Raw genomic sequence first — 24,454 nt, 5'->3', positions numbered from 1 at the left:
CTAACCTCTTCAACCTAAACAGAAAATGAATTCCAGGTTTGCCTACAATTACAAAGGCAGCTCAGTGGACATATGGATTCAGAAGCAACAAAAAAAGGTAAATATGGTAAATTCCCAATTGAAAATATAATTACTTATAACTCATCAGTAAAAAGGTCAATTCCACAAACTTAAACCAATACTGTTTGAATCATCTCTGCAATTATACAAATTCCAACTTTCCAGAACATAAATTCATCACCACAACCCTCTACCACAACCTCCTTACCATGATGTATACATTGAATGCTTAGAGCATTTCAATGACTGTTAACTTAGTACCCTGACAATAAGGTTCTTGGATTACTCCCCCCCCCCCCAACCCTGAAAACTTTTACCTCACAGAGAAGAAGACACAATTTCTCTGTCTATATCAATCCATGTTATCCTTTCAATTTCAAACTGATCGCACTCAATCGCACAATGTCAGGGAATTCAAAGTTTGCAACAGTTGTTTTCATGTGGGGCCTCTATTTCAAGGCCAGCTGCAGAGGTGGATAAAAATTTTAAACTTACCTCTTCATGGAGCTGCTCCAGTGCTGCTTTTATGCAGAGCAGTGCCTCGGTAGACAGGGAGACTGTTGCTGTGGTGACACCTGCCCTAAATACTCAGCAGAACAATGGTAGACTTCCCTACCCATAATCCCCCCCATGCAGCTGGAACCACTCTGCGTGGGAGATTATGGCCAGGGAAGATGGCCATTGCTTTGCCGCATATTAAGCCACGGCGCTGACAAGTGGCCCCGGAGGCCGAAGCAGCCTGGTGACCCCCCCTGCCTTGACAGCTACGACCAGCCCCCCTTCCCTGATGGCTTTTGCCAGTCTCTCCTGGACTGACGGCCCCCCACCAATTGCCCCTGCCCTGACGGCCCCCGCCCTGAGAGTGTCATGGTTGGAGAGGGGTGAGTGAGTTGAGTTGCAGGCTGACTTCGTCACCGCAACATCATCAGCCTGGCCCTACCCAGCCGCTTGCAGTAGCAGTACATTCATGCTAGATGGCAGTGCACTATGCTCTGCTGCTGACCCTCCCCCCGGAGAGGGATTGCAGTTGGCACCTTGGAGCCGGTCGGGGCACATTCATGGTAAGGGAGGTGAGTCTCCTGACATAAAGGCGGAGAATCTCCACCTTTACACTCGGGTTTTTTGACTGTATGAAAGGGCCTACTGCCTTCTTTGTATTGCAGTTCCCTTGAGGAAAAATAGCCTTTTATTACATTTTGACTGGTGCCCAGGCTATACTGATTTGTGAGTAGAAACCAAAATACTTTCATCCCTTCTTAAATCAAAGTTTATCAAAACAAAAAGACAACATTGAGGTTTCCTTAAGTTTTGTGAAAACAATATTGCCCACTTCTTAGATCACTAAGTCACATGTTGCAAGAAATTCCCACAGGAAGTGCATGCTCTCCTCTGCCTCACCCAAAAATGTTATATTCTGTTTTATTTTCAGACTGCGCATTAGAGAAATTGAAACTCTGGTTAAGACGATGAATCAAGCTTTTTTTGGTTGACCTCTGATGCCAAAGGTTGCAGATCCCAATGCTGCACAATCCATTGTTCTAAGTGAGATTAATTAATTCAAGACTGATGCGGGATAAAAGGTGCAATTTTAATGACTCAGCATTACTCCTCTGGAGCATGAATTTAAATTGCTAACACATTAGGAACAATTTTAAATTCACACCAGATGAACAGAAAAACAAAAACATCAAGTAGAACTTTTCCTGCAGAAAGCAAAAGCAGACAAGAACAGCAGAGGGAAGAAACATAGTAACTCACCTGCCAACGCGCTTCAGTCGTTCCGAACGGAAATTCTCATAATGCAGATCCTGGGTGACTTCCTGCAGGTCCTGCATGTGTGTACTGGAATACAGGAAGGATTTAAAAGTGAAATTTCAGTCAGCCAGTGTCTTCTCCTGTTTCTAGGATTCTGAACTATTTTCAACCATATTTCCTACGATAGCCCTCTTCTCAAAATCAACCTGCAGATCTTATACAGGCCACTCAATTGCAGAGAGCCCAACACTGTCCATGGCCAATGCCCACACTTCTAGGATGAATGGATAACAAGCAAAAATAACCAACCAATTTTTGTCCTCCCCAGCAAAGATAAAAACAGAAACTCAGCAGGCCAAGCAGCATTGAAAGAAAGTAAAAGGCAATGGATGTTTTGGGCCTGAGCCCTTCTCCAGCGGTGCTAAGAATCGGGCAGATGTCTGAACAAAAAGCTGGGTGAAGGGTGGGGGATAAGAGGCAATGTGGAGATCGCGGTGGGAGGTCAAAAAAGAGAGCTGATAAGTGGGGAAGACAGAGGGCTAGAAAGGCTAGTTCAGTGCTGGAAGAAAGAGAAGTGGATGGGAGCTGGAGGAAGGGAGACAGAGGGATAGGGAGACAGAGAGAGAGACTGGGGAGGGGGATATCGGAAAGTCAATACTGATGCCATCCATTGGAGATTGCCGCGATGGAACATAAGATGCTTTTTCTGCAATCTACAGGTGGCCTCAATGTGGCAGTACGAGGCCATGGACAGATATGTCACTGAGGCAATGGTGTGTGGAATTGAAATGGTTGGCCACTGGGAGGTCCTTGCTGCTGCAGCAGAGTGAAGGAACTCAACAAAGCAATCTCCCAGTCTGCATCCAGGATTCCTGACATAGAGCAGGCTGCATCAGGAACACCAGATGCACGAAATGATACCTACACATTCACAAGTGAAGTAAGTGTTGCTTCCCTTGAAAGGGCCCCGAATAGGAAAGGCTCAGACCCATAAGGTCAACTGCCTTTTACATCCTATGGCGGTTTCATGACCTACTGAGTTTCTCCAGGGCTCTTGGGTACTGCATTATACTCCAGTATCTACAAATTTCCTTATTTACAGCCTCTCCCCTACTTTCGACCTTTAAAAAGGGTATATGATTCTGAACTATTTTCAACCATCTTTCCTAAATGAGCAGACATCTGCTGCAGAGTTGAAAAATGATAGCCCTCTTCTCAAAGCCAATCTGCAGATCTTATGCAGATCACTTAACTGCAGAGAGCCCAACACTGTCCATGGCCAATGCCCGCCCTTTCACTCTTTCCAGAGTGACTTACGACCATCCGTACATAAGATCAAAAAAATAACTGTATACATTTTTTAAAAAATGTAACTACAAAAATTACACTTGGTCGTACGTCCACCACTGCTAATGGCTGCATGCGTACGATAGTGACTGCCAGACAATATTCCAGCCTTATGTACATCACAGCATCTCTCAGTTCTCAGGATAAAAGAATATCGTACAAGCATAGTGGGCTGACGGGAGAGCACAGGGCAATGGGATTAGTGTGGGGACTGACAGCAGGCTATCAGGAGAGCGCGGGGCAGTGGGATCAGTGTGGGGACTGATAGCAGGTTATCAGGAGAGCGCGGGGGAGTGGGATCAGTGTGGGGACTGACAGCAGGTTATCAGGAGCGTGCGGGGCAGTGGGATCAGTGTGGGGACTGACAGCAGGCTATCAGGGGCGCGCGGGGCAGTGGGATCAATGTGGGAATTACAGCAGGCTATTAGGAGAGCGCGGGGCAGTGGGATCAGTGTGGGGACTGACAGCAGGCTATCAGGAGAGCGCGGGGCAGTGGGATCAGTGAGGGGACTGACAGCAGGTTATCAGGAAAGAGCGGGGCAGTGGGATCAGTGTGGGGACTGACAGCAGGTTATCTGGAGAGAGCGGGGCAGTGGGATCAGTGTGGGACTGACAGCAGGTAATCAGGAGAGAGCAGGGCAGTGGGATCAGTGTGAGACTGACAGCAGGTTATAAGGAGAGAGCGGGGCAGTGGGATCAGTGTGGGACTGACAGCAGGTTATCAGGAGAGAGCGGGGCAGTGGGATCAGTGTGGGACTGACAGCAGGTTATCAGGAGAGAGCGGGGCAGTGGGATCAGTGTGGGGACTGACAGCAGGTTATCAGGAGAGCGCGGGGCAGTGGGATCAGTGTGGGCCTGACAGCAGGTTATCAGGAGAGCGCGGGGCAGTGGGATCAGTGTGGGCCTGACAGCAGGTTATCAGGAGAGTGCGGGGCAGTGGGATCAGTGTGGGGACTGACAGCAGGTTATCAGGAGAGCGCGGGGGAGTGGGATCAGTGTGGGGACTGACAGCAGGTTATCAGGAGAGAGCGGGGCAGTGGGATCAGTCTGGGACTGACAGCAGGTAATCAGGAGAGAGCGGGGCAGTGGGATCAGTGTGAGACTGACAGCAGGTTATCTGGAGAGAGCGGGGCAGTGGGATCAGTGTGGGACTGACAGCAGGTTATCAGGAGAGAGCGGGGCAGTGGGATCAGTGTGCGACTGACAGCAGGTTATCAGGAGAGAGCGGGGCAGTGGGATCAGTGTGGGGACTGACAGCAGGTTATCAGGAGAGCGCGGGGCAGTGGGATCAGTGTGGGCCTGACAGCAGGTTATCAGGAGAGCGCGGGGCAGTGGGATCAGTGTGGGCCTGACAGCAGGTTATCAGGAGAGCGCGGGGCAGTGGGATCAGTGTGGGGACTGACAGCAGGTTATCAGGAGAGCGCGGGGGAGTGGGATCAGTGTGGGGACTGACAGCAGGTTATCAGGAGAGAGCGGGGCAGTGGGATCAGTGTGGGGACTGACAGAAGGTTATCAGGAGAGCGCGGGGCAGTGGGATCAGTGTGGGACTGACAGCAGGTTATCAGGAGAGAGCGGGGCAGTGGGATCAGTGTGGGGATTGACAGCAGGTTATCAGGAGAGCGCGGGGCAGTGGGATCAGTGTGGGGACTGACAGCAGGTTATCAGGAGCGCGCGGGGCAGTGGGATCAGTGTGGGAACTGACAGCAGGTTATCAGGATCGTGCGGGGCAGTCGAATCAGTGTGGGGACTGACAGCAGGTTATCAGGAGAGCGCGGGGCACTGGGATCAGTGTGGGACTGACAGCAGGTTATCAGGAGAGCGCGGGGCAGTGGGATCAGTGTGGGACTGACAGCAGGTTATCAGGAGAGCGCGGGGCAGTGGGATCAGTGTGGGACTGACAGCAGGTTATCAGGAGAGCGCGGGGCAGTGGTATCAGTGTGGGACTGACAGCAGGTTATCAGGAGAGCGCGGGGCAGTGGGATCAGTGTGGGACTGACAGCAGGTTATCAGGAGAGCGCGGGGCAGTGGGATCAGTGTGGGACTGACAGCAGGTTATCAGGAGAGAGCCGGGCAATGGGATCAGTGTGGGGACTGACAGCAGGTTATCAGTGAGCGCGGGGCAGTGGGATCAGTGTGGGACTGACAGCAGGTTATCAGGAGCGCGCGGGGCAGTGGGATCAGTGTGGGACTGACAGCAGGTTATCAGGAGAGCGCGGGGCAGTGGGATCAATGTGGGACTGACAGCAGGTTATCAGGAGCGCGCGGGGCAGTGGGATCAGTGTGGGGACTGACAGCAGGCTATCAGGAAAGCGCGGGGCAGTGGGATCAGTGAGGGGACTGACAGCAGGTTATCAGGAGAGAGCGGGGCAGTGGGATCAGTGTGGGGACTGACAGCAGGTTATCAGGAGAGAGCGGGGCAGTGGGATCAGTGTGGGATTGACAGCAGGTAATCAGGAGAGAGCGGGGCAGTGGGATCAGTGTGAGACTGACAGCAGGTTATCAGGAGAGAGCGGGGCTGTGGGATCAGTGTGGGACTGACAGCAGGTTATCAGGAGAGAGCGGGGCAGTGGGATCAGTGTGGGACTGACAGCAGGTTATCGGGAGAGAGCGGGGCAGTGGGATCAGTGTGGGGACTGACAGCAGGTTATCAGGAGAGCGCAGGGCAGTGGGATCAGTGTGGGCCTGACAGCAGGTTATCAGGAGAGCGCGGGGCAGTGGGATCAGTGTGGGCCTGACAGCAGGTTATCAGGAGAGCGCGGGGCAGTGGGATCAGTGTGGGGACTGACAGCAGGTTATCAGGAGAGCGCGGGGGAGTGGGATCAGTGTGGGGACTGACAGCAGGTTATCAGGAGAGAGCGGGGCAGTGGGATCAGTGTGGGACTGACAGCAGGTAATCAGGAGAGAGCGGGGCAGTGGGATCAGTGTGAGACTGACAGCAGGTTATCAGGAGAGAGCGGGGCAGTGGGATCAGTGTGGGACTGACAGCAGGTTATCAGGAGAGAGCGGGGCAGTGGGATCAGTGTGGGACTGACAGCAGGTTATCAGGAGAGAGCGGGGCAGTGGGATCAGTGTGGGGACTGACAGCAGGTTATCAGGAGAGCGCGGGGCAGTGGGATCAGTGTGGGCCTGACAGCAGGTTATCAGGAGAGCGCGGGGCAGTGGGATCAGTGTGGGCCTGACAGCAGGTTATCAGGAGAGCGCGGGGCAGTGGGATCAGTGTGGGGACTGACAGCAGGTTATCAGGAGAGCGCGGGGGAGTGGGATCAGTGTGGGGACTGACAGCAGGTTATCAGGAGAGAGCGGGGCAGTGGGATCAGTGTGGGGACTGACAGAAGGTTATCAGGAGAGCGCGGGGCAGTGGGATCAGTGTGGGACTGACAGCAGGTTATCAGGAGAGAGCGGGGCAGTGGGATCAGTGTGGGGATTGACAGCAGGTTATCAGGAGAGCGCGGGGCAGTGGGATCAGTGTGGGGACTGACAGCAGGTTATCAGGAGCGCGCGGGGCAGTGGGATCAGTGTGGGAACTGACAGCAGGTTATCAGGATCGTGCGGGGCAGTCGAATCAGTGTGGGGACTGACAGCAGGTTATCAGGAGAGCGCGGGGCACTGGGATCAGTGTGGGACTGACAGCAGGTTATCAGGAGAGCGCGGGGCAGTGGGATCAGTGTGGGACTGACAGCAGGTTATCAGGAGAGCGCGGGGCAGTGGGATCAGTGTGGGACTGACAGCAGGTTATCAGGAGAGCGCGGGGCAGTGGTATCAGTGTGGGACTGACAGCAGGTTATCAGGAGAGCGCGGGGCAGTGGGATCAGTCTGGGACTGACAGCAGGTTATCAGGAGAGCGCGGGGCAGTGGGATCAGTGTGGGACTGACAGCAGGTTATCAGGAGAGAGCCGGGCAATGGGATCAGTGTGGGGACTGACAGCAGGTTATCAGTGAGCGCGGGGCAGTGGGATCAGTGTGGGACTGACAGCAGGTTATCAGGAGCGCGCGGGGCAGTGGGATCAGTGTGGGACTGACAGCAGGTTATCAGGAGAGCGCGGGGCAGTGGGATCAATGTGGGACTGACAGCAGGTTATCAGGAGCGCGCGGGGCAGTGGGATCAGTGTGGGGACTGACAGCAGGCTATCAGGAGAGCGCGGGGCAGTGGGATCAGTGTGGGACTGACAGCAGGTTATCAGGAGAGAGCGGGGCAGTGGGATCAGTGTGGGACTGACAGCAGGTTATCAGGAGCGCACGGGGCAGTGGGATCAGTGTGGGGACTGACAGCAGGCTATCAGGAGCGCGCGGGGCAGTGGGATCAGTGTGGGGACTGACAGCAGGCTATTAGGAGCGCGCGGGGCAGTGGGATCAGTGTGGGACTGACAGCAGGCTATTAGGAGCACGCGGGGTAGTGGGATCAGTGTGGGACTGACAGCAGGCTATTAGGAGCGCGCGGGGCAGTGGGATCAGTGTGGGACTGGCAGCAGGCTATTAGGAGAGCGCGGGGCAGTGGGATCAGTGTGGGGACTGACAGCAGGCTATTAGGAGAGAGCGGGGCAGTGGGATCAGTGTGTGGTCTGAAAGCATGCAAACTGCTTGCCAATGCTAAAATTCTGCACATCTGACTTGCGTCCAATTCAAGATCCAACATATGTCAGGGAATGGCTGTACTTCTAAAATTTTCTGTTTTCATTTCAGATTTACAGCATCTGTGGTTTTTGAATTTTCGATTATATTCTGCGAGGCCAGTTTCACTGCCCCATGGAATAAAACCAAACAAATCAATGTAAATCTTGATCTTCTGAGGTAGTTCTGGCAGTAATTGGAGAAAAACAGCAATAGGGTTTGCATTTGGTTCTTTCGGCTTGATCTTTTACTCATCTACCCTTTCACACAACTCAAAATAAAGGAGCTCAGTGTTGTAAGTGGAGCTCACAAATGGCAAGAGTGATTAGGAACTCACCCACAGGTGATGTAGCAAGAATATTTAATGAGATTCTCCATCTTTACGAAAGAAAAAGTAATTATTAGCAGATTTCATTGAAGAAAGAGAAACAAATGAAGGCCATTTGTCTCCTTATGCTTGCTGTGCTATTCAAGGACATCATGGCTAATCATTTATCTCCATGCCATTTTTCTGCTCTAACTCCACATTCCATACTTCCTTTGATATTCAAAAGCTTATTAACCTGTCTTGAAATACACTAGTGACTTAAACTTTCACAGTCCTTTGCTTCCAGAATTCCACAGAGCCACTACCCCTCTGAGTTAAGAAATTTCTTTTGACCTGTCCTGAAAGGCCAACCCCTTGTTTTGAGACAGAAAAATAAAGTCAACACCTGACAAAAATGTGAACATAAAATGTTTTCACTACAAGAAAGTGTGTAATTAATGCTTGAAATTATGTTTAAAAATGAACACGGTAAAAGTACAGTATACAAATGAATTTCTTTGTGATAAGATTATCTCTATCAAGTGTGGTCGTCCGTTGTCGCTGTGCATCTGTGGCGCTTTCAAGACACCAAACCTGGAGAAGGATTATTCCCATATCTACTCTGTCAAGCTGCGAAAGATCTTTCAGAGTTCAATGAGACAATGTATTCTACTTCTAAATTCAGGAGTATCACTCCAGTTTGCACAAGTTCGCCTCACAGGATAAATCTTCCATCGCAGGAATCATGTTATAATAATCAAAGCAGACTGGTCACAGCCTATGTAATTGGGCCTATGGAATTGGATGGTAGAAGAGGACAAGAATGATTTTAATGAATTTATGGAATTATTATTGAAAATTACAGTAAAAGTCCTAAAATCCTGACTGTTTGGGGATTGCGTCAGTCTGGATTTTCTGGATTCTGGACAGTACTTTTAAAATTGAAATTTAAAGAGGAATAAAGAAGAGTTGAACAGGCAAATTTTGATAGTTCATTCATCAGTAAAAACAGCACTGTTCATTTATCAAAGCAAGCAGTTTTAAAGAAAAATAAAGTCAACACCTGACAAAAATGTAAACATAAAATGTTTTCACTACAAGAAAAAGTGTGTAATTAATGCTTGAAATTATGTTTAAAAATGAACACGGTAAAAGAACAGTATACAAATGAATTTCTTTATGATAAGATTATCTCTATCAAGTGTGGTCGTCTGTTGTCGCTGTGCATCTATGGCGCTTACACATGCCCGCACACACAAAAGCCTGCTAAATTTAAAAGGTTTGAGAGTCTGGTTTCTTGGGTGGCATCTAGATTTTTAGACTTTTACTGTATCATTAGAAAGGAGAGGAAATTCTTATGCAGGAATTGGGAGAATCAGAACATCTGCAACGGGGAAAAATGAAGTATAAACCTGTGTCTTCTTAGAGAACATGTTTATTCGAAGTAAAAAATACCACCATAGGAGGCAGAAGTAGCTGCTTTGCCTTGCTCAAAGACGTCCATCAACGCAACCAATAATTCAATCATTGTTTTCATGGTTCAAGGTACAAAAAATTAGTTTGGAGATACTTAATTATATGTGCTGCACAATTTCCCTTTTAAAATTACTGACAATAAGACAGCAAACTGTCACACCAGCAAATCTCTCCTCACTAGGTTCAGATGTGTTCCCTACCTCGAATGCTTCACCCCACCCTCTCCCCTCAAACTGACACACCACACAACTCATTTCCCCATCAAGGACCACAAATCTGATATAATTTCAATTTCCCGCACCCGTATCTCTGGATCAATTGAAACTAGGTGTGCAACTTTCAAAACCAAAATTCTACAAGATTCACAGAGTGTGAAATAAAACAAAAATTGCTGGAACTATTCAAGAAAAACAAGGTTACTGTTTCTGGTTAATGACTTTTCATTTTTAACTGTAAACTCCTCTATACAATCATGTGTCTGTATGGTCTTACAGCAGAACTAATATTTATAACACCAGTGACAGCCCACACAGTTTATACATGCAATGAACTGATCTTCAACAAAATAAGGTGTTCACACTAATACCACAGACTAAAGCAAAAAGATTATGGCTGGCAATACTCCATGGCATTACTCTGCAATTTCCATCTCATTTTACTGACCATAGCCACAGTCTCAATGTCTCACATTTCAATATGCAATCGTGCTGTTCATGAAATGCGATTGTGGTGCTTGGATGTTAATGAGGAAGTGTACAGCAGTGAGATAGGTCAGCCAGTTGAGTGATGTCACAACAACAACCTTGCGCTCAACATCAGTAAAACTAAGGAATTGATTGTGGACTTCAGGAAGGGGAAACCAGGGGAACACAAACCAGTCCTCATCGAGGGGTCAGCAGTGGAGAGGGTAAGAAGCTTCAAATTTCAGTGTGTCAACATCTCTGAAGACCTATCGTGGGATCGCACCTCGATGCAATCACGAAGAAGGCTCACCAGCAGTTATATTTTGTTAGGAGCTTGAGGAGATTTGGTATGTCACCAAAGACTGGAAAATTTCTACAGGTGGACCATGGGAGCATTCTGACAGGTTGCATCACTGTCTGGTACGGAGGTGCAAATGCACAGAACAGGAACAGGCTACAGAGAGTTGAGAACTTGGTCAGAAACATCATGGACATTAATCTTCACTCCTTTAAGGACGTCTACAACGGATGGTGGCTCATGAAAGTAGTTTCTATCATCAAGATCCTCATGCCCTTTTTTTTTTAAACTGCTAATATCAGGAAAGAGGTACAAGAGCCTGAAAACACACACGTCAATCTTCATGGGACTTTAATTTACATATAGATTGGACTAGCCAAATTAGTAAAAATACTGAAGAGGAAGAATTCCTTGAATGTTTACGGGACGGTTATCTAGACCAGTATGGGGAGGAACCAACTCGAGAGCAGGCCATTTTAGACTGGGTATTATGCAATGAAAAGTGGCTAATCAGCAATCTTGTTGTACGAGGCCCTTTGGGTAGGAGCGATCGCAATATGATCGAATTCTCATTCGACATGGAGAGTGAAGAAAATAAAACCGAGACTAAGGTCCTGAATTTAAATAAATTTAATTTTAATTTAAATAAATTTAATTTAAATTTAAATGATGGTATGAGATGGGAGTTGAGTAAGATTGATTGGGTGGTGTTTATCGGGGGGGGGGGGTGGTTGACGGTGGATAGACAATGGAAAGCATTCAAAGATCTAATGGAAGAATTTCAGAACTCGTTTATACCGGTTTGGCATAAAAATAAACTAAAAAAGGTGACTCAACTGTGGATAACAAGGGAAATTAGAGACAGCATTAGGTCCAAAGAGAGAGCATATCAATTGGCCAAAAAAAGTACGAAATCCGAAGACTGGGAACAGTTCAAGATGCAGCAAAGGAGGACAAAGGGATTAATCAAGAGGGCAGAAATAAATTACGAAAGTAAGCTTGCGGCAAACATAAAAACCAACTGCAAAAGCTTTTATAGATATGTCAAGAGGAAAAGATTGGTGAAATCCAGAGTAAGTCCCTTGAAGTCAGAATCAGGGGAATATATAATGGGGAATAAGGAAATGGCAGACCAATTAAATTCTTACTTTAGTTCTGTTTTCTCAAGAGAGGATACAAATAACCTCCCAAGGATGTTGGGAAACATAGAGACTAATGCAAGGGAGGAGCTAAAAGAAATCAGTATCTCTAAGGACATGGTCTTGGGAAAACTGAAGGGATTGAAGGCTGATAAATCCCAAGGGCCTGATAATCTACATCCTAGGGTACTTAAAGAAGTGGACATTCAGATAGCAGATGCTTTAAGAATTATTTTCCAGAACTCGATAGACTCAGGATCAGTATCCATGGATTGGAGGGTAGCTAATGTTACCCCACTATTTAAAAAGGGGGGTAGAGAAAAAGCGAGGAATTATAGGCCGGTGAGCCTTACATCAGTACTGGGCAAAATGATGAAATCCATTATTAAGTATGTCTTCTTTGGCTTGGCTTCGCGGACGAAGATTTATGGAGGGGGTAAAAAAGTCCACGTCAGCTGCAGGCTCGTTTGTGGCTGACCAGTGTAATAGCGGAGCATATGACTAGCAGAGAAGGGATCGGACAGAGTCAACATGGATTTACAAAAGGTAAATCGTGCTTGACAAATCTATTGGAATTCTTTGAGATGGTGACAGGTAAAATAGATGGGGGAGAGCCAGTGGATGTAGTGTACCTGGATTTCCAAAAGGCCTTCGATAAAGTCCCACATAAACAACTGGCATGCAAAATCAAGGCTCGTGGGATTGGGGGCAAGGTATTGATATGGATTGATAGAAGACAGAGAGTTGGGATAAACGGCTCGCTTTCTGAGTGGCAGGCAATGACCAGTGGGGTGCCACAGGGATCGGTACTGGAACCCCAGCTGTTCACAATTTACATTAATGATCTAGATGAAGGGATTGGATGTAATATCTCCAAATTTGCAGACGACACTAAGCTGACACTAAGGGGTTGTGTGCACTGAAGAGGGGGTCAGGAAGCTCCAGTGTAATTTGGATAAATTGGGGGACTGGGCAGATACATGGCAAATGCACTACAATGTGGATAAATGTGAGGTCATCCACTTTGGTAATACAAACCGGAGGGCAGATTACTATTTGAATGGCAATAGATTGGGAGATGGGGAAGTGCAGAGAGACCTGGGGGTTCTTGTGCACCAGTCACTGAAGGCAAGCATGCAGGTACAGCAGGCGGTTAAAAAGGCAAATGGTATGTTGGCCTTCATATCAAGAGGATTTGAGTATAGGAATAAGGATACCTTACTGCAGCTGTACAGAGCCTTGGTGAGACCACACCTGGAGTATTGTGTGCAGTTTTGGTCGCCTTATCTGAGGAAGGATGTTCTTGCAATGGAGGGAGTGCAAAGGCGATTCACCAGGCTGATACCTGGAATGGCAGGAATAACTTATGAGGAAAGATTGCGCAATTTGGGATTGTATTCACTGGAGCTTAGAAGATTGAGAGGGGATCTCATAGAGATGTATAAAATTCTGGCAGGAATGGACAGAATGGATGCGGAAGGGATGTTTCCAATGGTGGGGGAGTCCTGAACCCGGGGCCATGGTTCGAGGATAACATTTAGAACCGAGATGAGGAGGAATTTCTTTACCCAGAGAGTGGTGAATCTGTGGAATTCATTGCCACAGAGAGCAGTAGAGGCAGGTTCATTGAATATATTTAAGAAGGAATTAGATATATTTCTTCAATGTAAGGGAATTAGGAGTTACGGAGAGAAGGCGGGGACGGGGTACTGAACTTTAAGATCAACCATGATCTCATTGAATGGCAGAGCAGGCTCGAAGGGCTGAATGACCTACTCCTGCTCCTATCTTCTATGTTTCTATCAAAGTTCAATGTGGAGCTGGAAACTTCCTCGAAGTCATTTAATCTCCATTCAGTCCATCACAATGTGATCCGTCACTGAGTCTCTTCCAAGTTAAATCTGGTTCACGAGTACACAAAATAAAAATAGGTGTAGCCACCTGCCTCCTCATGCAATATCGAGTCGCACAGAGTCAATGTGATCTGCGATTGAAAAAGGCCTTTCGGCCAGCCGAGTGTCAGCATCAATCATTGAGCAATTATTTACATTTCTCCCATTTTATTTGCCTTGAATTCCCATCAACTTCTCCCAGATTCTACCACTCATGCACATACAAGAGGCAATTTACAGTGGCCAATTAACCTACCAACAGACACCAAAGGTCAGCATTGACTCTGGAGTGTTGGAGCGATGTGAAAGTAGCATCATAGCTGTGCCATCTCTTGGTTGACTGACCCTGGCCTTTCCTCCTCTTCTGTGTCAGTTTCCCTCAATCCGGAAATCATTCCTCTTTAAATATCTCCAATGATCTAACCCCTGGAATCCTGCAAACACTGGGGTAAACCCTTTCTCTGTGAGAAGAAATCAAGATTTACAAAGCCATCCCCCTTACTATGTGCCCATCTTAAAAATGCCGCACTACTTTGCCTTTTCTACTAGTGGAAATTCTGTGGTCATGTTTTTCAGCATAGCTACAAGGAAACTACAGGGATCTCATGAGGAGCATGATCAGAATGAAAATTGTGAACACCACATAAAACGTACAGAACTACTGCACTTGCATGGGCAATTCTCCCTCGAGCAATCTGGCCCATCACAGAAATAAATTGTGCACCACTGACCTAATATTTGTTTCTCAGGCCAGTAGAAAACAATCACTGAAATACTCTGGCACTAGGGGGCCTACTATTCCAACGATTTGCTGAAAACCTGGCGAGTTAACCCTTCCGGCAATTTCACAAGCCCACTGACAGACTTTTCAGTTTTCTTGAAGAAGTCAAGCTGTAATTTAATTTTTTCATTGCATGTCAAAGTCCTTTTGGAGATTGCCAAACTTTCTCCAAAAAGTAAAATAGGATTCCTGGAGCCAAGCACGTCAACCCAGATTCAAAGGCAACCACTGATCTTGTGCCAGGCTCTCTACTGAGGCAAATGACAAATTATCCATGCTTGCTTTGTTGTCCACTTGGAAGAAAGTGCATCAAAGTAAAACGTGCAGGTGTCATTAGTTCTGATTGTTCAGTTCAACCCTGAAACTGGCACCCATAAGGCAAGTGAGATTAATGAGGGAAACACTGCTTCAGTTATATTTAATAGCAACATGGGGCATTAATACACCAATTAAAGCAAATACTCTATTTGAAAGCACAATTAATTTTTAAAACCATCCTACAGTCAATAAAACTGATTGTTAAAATGTCAACTGGATTTTTGATAATTTATAAGTGCCAATACACATTTCTTTATCAACAATGGTAAATGAAGTAGGAAACAACGTTTTCTTATCCATTCTATGCCTCTCTTCTTGCTGGCTCTTATTCCTTATCAGATGGTGGCATTCTTCTATTTTGACAGCAAGCCCCTTCCAGGGTGTCTTACCACAAAAGGCATCATATCCAAACTTGATATTACTCTCAAGTCATGACCACATATATCTTGACAGCAGGAGCACTGGATAGCAGTTTTCCTAAATCTGCGCAGTCAGCAATGATCAATTACCTCAGCCAATTACTGTCCTGACGCAAGTTGGCGATTGGCATAGTGGCACTGCCTGGCAGTGTCAGAGACGAGGGTTTAATCCTGCCTTGTGTGGAGTTTATACATTCTCGAGTTGCATTTCTTCAAGTGGCTCTGGTTTCTTCCCAGGTCCCAAAGACTCATGGGTCAGAAGGTTAACTGGCCACTGTAAATACTCTCTAGCATTTAGGTAAGTGATAGAATTTAGAACGATAAGAATGTTGTGGGCAGGGAAGAGAGATATTTTTAGAAAGTGAGATAAATGTAGGGTTGACGTAAAAGGATGGCTGATGGTCAATGCACACTAAGTAGGTTAAAGGACCGGTAACCGTGCTGTATTTCTCTATAACCCAAAGTCTAATGATTCTGCTTTTCATTGGAGCAGCCTAGTTGATGTTGCATTATCAAAATATCCGCAGAAAGTAACTGTAATAAGAATATACTTTAAATAGAAGACTTCAATTCCAGATTAAATCTGCAGCTGCAACTTTCTGGTTTTCCACATTTATCCTGAGGTACCGTAACAATAATACTAAGTGATACTTAGTTTCCCCTGAAGATGATAGAAAATGGCTATTGGGTACAAGGTTACAGTGAATGTCAGTTTATTCCAGAATCCAAGAGGAAAGCTCATGCCATTGATCTGTCGCATGTGGCACAATCTTGAAATGCACTGCTTGGTAATTTTCTGGTGTTTAAGCATTTATGATTACCATGGGCACATTTGTCTTTCAGTGATTTTGCAAACCATAGTTCTGGATGGAAAAACCATTAATACTTACTAATAAAATCTCTTAAGCAACCAACCTTCATTATGAAATGTTTCAATTTGCATTTAATATGCAAGACAATCCTTCTTTAAGAAGGATTGAAATATTTTTTAAAAAGTAAGGATAAATATTCTCCCCGCCTCCCCCCAGGCCCCTTGTTGTGTTGATCTCATCTCAGCTATCACCTTTCTTCCACCATTTCCTTGAAATCATTCCCAAAGCATAACTGTATAACTTTATAATTCAAAATAATCAATTAGTATGGAATAAACCTTTAAGTTACCATATTTGTAAAGCTGCAGGATCAGCTTATCTTCTCACATAACCTCTGAAGCAAGCAGAGAGAAAAGAACTTACATTCACGTTATGAATAATCAACTCCCAGCCACTGTATTGGGAAAATTGGGAAAAAATAACCAGTAGTTTGATTAAAGTCAAAGTTCTTAGGCAGGTTAATGAATGTGGAGAAGTGGCACAGAAGCAAGCTTTAACAGGAGAATTCTCAATGCTAAGATCTATACAGTGCAAAAACAAAGTTACTCTAAACATCTTAAATACAGCAGCATTGTATCCAATGCCAGGCACCTAATCACAGAGCACCTACGGCATAGGAGTTACTTAAAGAGGTATGTAAGTGGAAAGAAAAAAGGTTGAGAACCACTGATTTAGGGGGATAAAAAGCAAGGCCTTGATGAAAAGAGGATTACTAGCAGGGTAGGAGCTTTGATGACATGGAAAGATGAAAGAATTGGACTTGCTTTTTGCAGAATAGAGTATCTCAAGGGATGATCAGAATCATGAAATACCTTGATGGATGCAATGAGGAGAAACATTATCCATTACATATGTGTAAAACACAGGACATTAATGTAATGTAAAAGGGATAAAGGCCAGCAGCAACATGAAGAAAGTCTGAATTATGATATACTGCCTGAAAGGGAAGGAGAAACAGATTAAGTAACTATGTTCATAAAGTGAAATGGACAAATACTTATACTGAAGAATTGGCTATGTGGAAAATAGTAGAACCTACAAGCTTTAGGATTATGTTACATCATTCTATGATTCTTTCATCAATACCACTTCTGTTCTTCATAATCCTCGCTGACACATCCCCGAACTCAAGCTATCGCCTGCCTGACTGATTAGTACCTGGGAGTCCCCTTTCTTCCTCTCTTGCTTGGTTCATCTGCTCCCTGCCTCACTTTCTAAACCTCCATCTCGACCCCAGAGAATCAACCCATAGGTGTCTCGTACAAGGAAAGGAGGATCAGGGTAGTTTAAGGCAATGATTCATAATTAAAAGAGGGCAACTACAGCACAGAAGGAACAGTTTACAATAAAGGCCAGTAAATGTGTAGAGAGATTGCCAGAGAGTTGGTGGAAAAATAGTTCATAGAATTGCATGGACAGGCTTAATAGAAGGAAGTATGAGACCAGGGAAGGGCATATTTTCAAGACGGAGCACAGGTGCCACTTAAGTATGGTTTGCCAATCTGCGAGATCAAAGTAGAAACTGAATAGTTTGCTGGTGTCTTAGTACTAAGTTCATTAGCTCCTCAGAGTTAAGACAGAAGACAGGGCAGATAAACTAAAGGATATTGTAGTGGAGAAGGTAGTCAGGATTTTCTTTGCCTTTGGGTGTTTCTGAACAGTACTGGCAGAGAACAATGGTGCTTAGAAATAGTTGTGTCAAATTTGGCAAGTAAGTTCCCAGCCATAAAAGGAATGGAGTCCAACCATTCCTTAACTGCACGTTATCTATACTTCAGTTTCCAGTCTTCACAAAATCCAAAATTAAGAGGACATAATGAAGTTAACATATTATGAACCATATTAGAATTAATGAAAACACAGTTATGTTTAAAAAAAAAAGCAAAAGTTACATCAATCAAAGTTTATTGTCATTTTTAAAACTGTAAAACAGCCATAAAAACGAGACAACATTTCTCCTGGACAAAGTGGTACTTTAAGACATAATACTACACATAAGACCAAGCATAATAGCGGGCAAATGGCACCATAGCAAGGGGCCACTGCGAGTGACTGTCACACAGCCATCATGGCCGCCATGGGTGCCCACCACTCCAGACCCTTGGACTACCTCAACTCTTCGCCATTCTTCCAGCCCAACACACCACCGCTGCCAGTGATGCAGATGGCCCTCCCAACCGCACCCCACCCCACTGCCCTGCCAATTCCAGCCTCCACCACTGACTTTGCTCACCACACCGCCATCCCCGACACGGAGGGTTCGTCCGTGACCACCAGGCCGCAACAAGCTCTCTGCCGCCAGCACCAGCCGTTCAAATTGGACCTCAGCGACTTTCAAAAGGTCTGCTTCCTTCGTGATGTCTCCAGCATTGCTTTTCCCATTACCCATTGTTCCAGAGACCATCCTCGATCCTTTTCAGTGTTTCTTCACTTAGGTAAATGTAACACCCATGTCCGGAGTGGCCGCTGTGAGCTACGTCACAGCGCATTGCACAGTGGTTTTAAAACATAGCAGAACCTATGTAAAGTCTGCCATTTCAGCAAAGGGAATGAAGAAATTTGAATAGAAGCATTAAAGGAAAAAAAATTGAGTAAAGTTTTGGAATTGATGCAAAGGATTTTCTGTTGAAGACATTTAAAAGGATAAGCAGTGCTTTGACTTGATCATGTGCACAAAAAATAGAACAAGGCTAAAAAGGAGACCTTTTTAAACTGAATTGTTAAACAGAGAAGGGCAAAATAATTGGGTCAAGAGTGATAACCTAATGTGTGTTGAACAGTAACATCTTAAGATGTGAGAAAACAAGTGCGAGAGAGATCTTGAAAAGATTCAATGGGAAGACTACTGCAAGTAGTCAAGATAACTTTATGAAACAACCTCACACTGAACCATCTCAGACAACAATAAGTAAATAGATGATATCAATTACTGAAAAACATGTAACCACGTGACTGACTCCACATTTCTCCTTTTAAATGAACTGAGCAGCCACTCATGCTTTTTACTTCCATGGCACAATTTATTTTCTGATTCTGAATGCCCGTTTTTACTTAAACTTGCTTTATATGTCAAATTGAAAGCTACTCCTTTCCTGTAATGAAATAGTCAGTTATAGCTCTATAGGATTTACAACTTTTGATATGCAGGGCTCATGAACAAATCCTTCGCTCCACACACTTCACTTGTGAATATGCAAGGATTAGCTAAAGCAGACGATGCTCCTGTTGTGGTCTCCTCTACATTGGAGCGATTGGACGCACGCTGTGAGACTGCTTCAGTGAGCACCTACATGAAATAACAAGTACCTCCCAGTGGACATCCATTTTAATCCCACACACCAATCCCACACTGATCTGATGCATGGGCAAACCAAGGCTGCCCACAAATTGGAAGAACAGCACATAATATTCCATCTGGGAACACTAACCAGAAGGCTTTGCTACCAATCTCCAGTTTCCTTTAAACCCCTCCTGAGTCTCTCTCTTTCTCTATCCCTCTGACTCCTTTCCTCCATCCCTCCACCCCCTTCTCATTCAGAGCAAAACCCCCCTCCCCCGATCACTTCTCAGCTTATTTCCCTCTTCTATCCTCCAACCTACATCCACCTGTGACTTCCTACCTGTTAACCTGTGCTCCTCCTCCGACCCTTTCCTCACATCACCCCCACCTTTTTATTCAGGTGCCTGCCTACTTTTTGCTCACACCTTGATGAAGGGCTCAGGCTCAAAATGCTGGTCACCCTTTACTTCCCATGGATGATGCATGACCTGCTGAATTTCTCCAGCATTTTTGTAATATTGCACTACAATCACTCACAACATCTGCAGACGTTCCTGTTTAAGACAGAACCACTAGCCTGGCATCCCTATGTGAGAGATAACAATTGTTCAGATATGTTCTCCCAATTCTTCCACACCCTTGCAAACTAATAAGATAAAATAGAAAAATAAGAATGACAATCAGCAGTACTGAAAAGCATTCAACATCTTTAACATCACCAGAGAAGTCAGGTGACAAAAAGAAACCAAGGAGTGAACCATGAAAGACTGCTGTGCTTGCAGTAAAAACACAGAAATGCTGGAGGAACTCAGCAGGTCTGGCAGCGTCCATAGGAGGTAAAGATGCATATCAAAATGGAGTCAATTGAGACAATTGAGTCTGTGAATTTTGGGCAGGAGGTGGAACTGGGCAGAGCGAGGTTGAGAAACTTAAGGCTGGAGGATGTGGAAGGGAGATGACCAGAAATGATGAGCTCAGAGTAAGTGTGTGAGATGGAAGTTTGATGAGTTTTGTGGGATGGGTAAGAGGAGGAGTCTGTGAGTTATCATCCGGCTTTCACCAGATAAGAGTTCAGTGAGCCACCCACGTATGCGGGTTGGATGGTGAGGCTGGGATTAGAGAATGGAGGGCAGAGCGTTACAAAGGGATTAGATTACAATAAGTGAAGGGAGTATTGAAGTCGAGACGGTTGATGTCTCGGCAGCAGCTGGAAATATAAAGGTCCACAGCAGGCAGATGCTGGAACAAGGTGTATAGGAGAAAGAGGGTTTAAAGTAGAAAGGCTCTGTAGTGGGGAGTGGAGAATCCTGGTTGTAGAAGTAGGCAGGGAGACAGAGCCGATGGAAAAAGAATTCAGCATCGTAGCTGTGAGAAACTCGCTGAAGAGTGGGCAAAGAGCAATGAAGGTCAAGTCTCTACTGAGGACAGAGTGTTTTGTCTCTGATGGGGCGGTTCGGAGGGAATGGTAAAGACCAGGCTGGGGTTAGATTGGGGGCCAGTGAGGTGGTGCATGTCAAGAGGAGTAGGATGGGGTGAATCAGGAGGTGGGAGGGTGGTCCGGAAGGTTCCTGAGGAGGAAGGGTTTGGGAAAGTCAGAGAAGGGAGGGGGAGGGGCCAGGGTGGGAGTTTGCATCAGAGGCTCGGTCCTGTAGGCCGCCAGGACTAAGGTGAAAGTTCGTGACAGAAGCTCAGTCATTTAGACTGCCAGGACTAGGGTGAGAGTAGTGTAATGCAATGAGAGTAATGTGGAGGAATTATTAAAAGGTGAATAAAATTTGGTTCAAGAGATAAACATAAAAAGAGAGGTGGAGGTGTTGCAGCCAAGAAAGCTACAAAGAGAATTACTGAGCATTCAGCCCAACAATATTACAACCTGATTCAGAAGAGGCCTGAATAGGAACAGATGTAAAACACGAAACTCTGCAGACAATGTGGCTGAAGTAAAATCACAAGGGTGGAGAAGCTCAGGTCAAACACTGTACTTTATGTAGCAAAGATAAAGAGACATCACCAACGTTTTGGGCTTGAGCTCCTCTCAAGGGATGATGGGGATTATAGAAACAGATAGTGGTCTTAACAGCATTTGGGCAACTCGGTTGGTGTAACAGTTAGCACAGCGCCTTTACAGGGCCAGTGATCGGGACTTGGGTTTGAATCCCATGCTGTCTGTAAGGAGTTTGTACCTTCTCCCCGTTTCTGCATGGGTTTTCCTCGGGGGCTCCCATTTCCTCCCATCCTTCAAAACGTACCACGGGTGTAGGTTAAAGGGGTGTAAATTTGGCTGCATGGACTCTTGAGCTGAAATGGCCTGTTACCGTGCTGTATGTCTAAATGTTTTTAAAATTACATTTGGAAAAGTCATCTTACCGGCTGAGAAATCCAGGAATTGAGTGACGTCAGAGCCTGCTGAAACCTAATAGGGCATTTCGGTGGGTAAGAACAAACACAGAAACAGGCCCTTCAGCTCACCGTGTTCTAGCAGACCATCAGCATCTATCTACACTAGTCTTAATAAAGGCAAAGAAGAAAGAATGTAGCTGATGGAAAAGTAGAGCACCACATGGAATGCTGGAGGAACTCAGCAGGTCTTGCAGCATCCATAGGAGGTCTAAATATCTAACCGACATTTCAGGCCTGAGCCCTTCTTCAAGGTATGAGTGTTTGTAATTCCTGAATTAATCCATTTTTTTGTTATTCTCCCATATTCCTATCAACCTTCCCCCACGCCCAAGTTCTGCCACTTTACCTATCGAGTCGCACATCTTTGAGACGTGGAAGGAACCAGAACTGGAGGAGACCTACAGGTCACAGGGTGAATGTGCAAGCTCCAAACAGCACCCAAGGTCAGTATTGAACTCGTGTTGCTCAAGATTTGGGGTAGCAGGTCTGGTAGTGGCACCACAGAGTAGGATATGTAAATATGATAGAGATCTGGTTAAACTAAAGTCTAGGCAGGGTGCGTGATGCAGGTCACTCAGGTGATCAGAGGAACAGTCAAACCTGGAGGTCTGGTTCAAAATGCTGCAAAGATTGTACGGTGGGGGCGGGGGTGCAGTGGAGAAAAACTGGAGCAACGTACAAAGTGCTGGAGCAACTCATCAGGTCAGGCAACATCCATGGAAAGCAGTCAAGATTTTAGGCTGAAACCCCTTCACAAGAAATAGCAAAAACTGGACAGACACCTGAATAAAAAGTAGCATTAGGACAGGGGTGGAGCACAAGTTGGCAGGCGATCGGGGGAAGGAAAGGAGCTACAAAGTCACAGAGGGAAGGGAGAGAGGATAAGAAAGTTGCATTCTGATGGGAGGAAGGGAAAGGGGTAGGGGCTGAAGGAAGGAAAACGTAGACGACAAGGCAGGTAGGGCGGATGGGGAGGGGAAAAAGGAAAAGAGAGGGAGAAATGAGGCTTAAGGCAGCAATAATGTGGAGATTGGAGGGACTGTTGAAATGAGAATTTTGGTGAAAAGATGGCAAATCATTAAATGGTCGCAACTAGTTTACCCAAGATAAAGTTGAACAAAACTTTTGGATCATGCAGAGGCAGGGGAAGGGTTGAGGTGAAAAATTCCACTCTACCCAATTCCAAAGCTTCAGCGATATTCTCTTCAAAATAAGGACAAAATACGGAAGGTATAAATTCCAGTCAAATGTAATAAAAGCTGTTGAGCTTATCCATCAAACTCAAATTAATCTTCAGAGTATACAAGAAGACTTACTAAAAATCTATTTACTTGCAAGAGCTAAAGTTCAGGATTTTCCAGGATCAGTTCAGTTAGATTTCACACACACACACAGACACAGAGAGAGACAGAGAGAGAGAGAGAGAGAGAGAGAGAGAGAGAGAGAGAGAGAAGGGGGGGAAAACGGATAAATATGTGGAGATATAAAAGTGTACGTGTGTGTGTGTGTGTGTGTGTGTGTGTGTGTGTGTGTGTGTATACACAAACACTTGTCAGCATATTTAGTATATGGCAATTAAAGCATGGATAAGATATCAGACAATCCAATGATTCTTCATGAGGTCAGTCCATAGGTAATCTCAGTGCAGTATCTTGGTCCCTTAAAACTAGAGAGCAATACTTCAATGTAACATGGCCTACCTTCTCTAGAAGCATCTTATGCTCAAATTGGTGTGCAGTATATATAAATGTATGGAAACTTTATTATCATTATTATTATTATTACTGGTTTTGCATCCTCTTGTATGTCATTTATGATGCGTCGTTGCGTCAAAGGATACTTACACCAGCATTGTGCGTAGTTTGAGAAAGTCATTATGTTCTGGGTTCTCCACTTCAACCACTCCCCATGGGTATAGGCGACCTCTGATTTTTTTGCCTTTCACCTCAATCAGTTGGTTGGAGCCAATCACAGCAAAGGGAACACTGGCCTAGAAGTAAAAGGAAATTTAGGACTGATTGACAATAACAGGAATAAGAAGCTTAACTGACAAATTTGTTCCACCCTTTCGTGAAATGCTGCATTTTAATTCCACCGACCTTTGCTCCACAATCCCTTATATCCTTGCCCATCAATTTCAGATCTGATCATTAATAGCTGTGGATTTGCTATTACAACAAAGTGCAATGTGATTATACCACACATTTAGTTCTGGATTCCCTCAACAGGTTCTATCTATCTGGTTCTATCTTTCTATTCTGTCAATTCCTTTTAAAATTTAAACATTTCAATTAGAATATATGCCTATCTATGCAAACTTTAGACACAATTTAATTCCATGAACAAAATAATTGCATTATTCCATTCAAAACTCAAATTTAATTCCCCAGAAACTGTGCCCTCAAACTGACCTCTTAAGAAATTTATGCATCTGTAACTAACTTCCAATTGTCAAACAAAATCATTGTTTCTACATAAATGATGCTCAGCAAGTCAGCCAAGTCTTGCTGCTCCTTGGAATAATCAACACACAGAATCTGCTTGCTACATTCTTAACCTGTGCAAAAAATTGTTCATTCCATTTGATGCACGAATTGCATTTTCCACGTCTCCACTTCAGTGTTTGCTTTTAATCGCCACTTTGTTAGAACCTGCTGATGTTGATTACTGTGACACTCAGAACGTCTCACCTTCAGAATCATGGTTTGCTCCTTGAACTCTTCATCCTCATCAGAATCAGCGTCTGGCAATTGGTAGATTCTGATACCGTGTTCGTTGATCTCATCTAGTATCTAAGAAAGAAGCAAAGAAAGCAGTGC

The 24,454-nt window shown here is 45.3% G+C and overlaps 1 protein-coding gene across 6 annotated transcripts in view; it reads right to left on the bottom strand.

Moving 5' to 3' along the window:
- The window catches only part of LOC138761488 (septin-2), a 206,284-nt gene that overhangs the window by 53,976 nt on the left and 127,854 nt on the right, over positions 1-24,454 (bottom strand). For all 6 annotated transcript variants that reach the window (XM_069933703.1, XM_069933705.1, XM_069933702.1 and 3 more), the window contains 3 exons: positions 24,326-24,427; positions 23,480-23,625; positions 1,819-1,902 (listed from right to left, as the gene is read on the bottom strand). In XM_069933703.1, coding sequence (XP_069789804.1) covers positions 1,819-1,902; positions 23,480-23,625; positions 24,326-24,427 — 332 coding nt within the window. The remainder of the gene's footprint in view (positions 1-1,818; positions 1,903-23,479; positions 23,626-24,325; positions 24,428-24,454) is intronic.

Source organism: Narcine bancroftii, chromosome 4, assembly GCF_036971445.1.
Source record: "Narcine bancroftii isolate sNarBan1 chromosome 4, sNarBan1.hap1, whole genome shotgun sequence".
Lineage (NCBI taxonomy): Eukaryota > Metazoa > Chordata > Chondrichthyes > Torpediniformes > Narcinidae > Narcine > Narcine bancroftii.
Note: the sequence above shows the minus strand (reverse complement) of the source record. Positions and strands in the feature narration are given on the sequence as shown.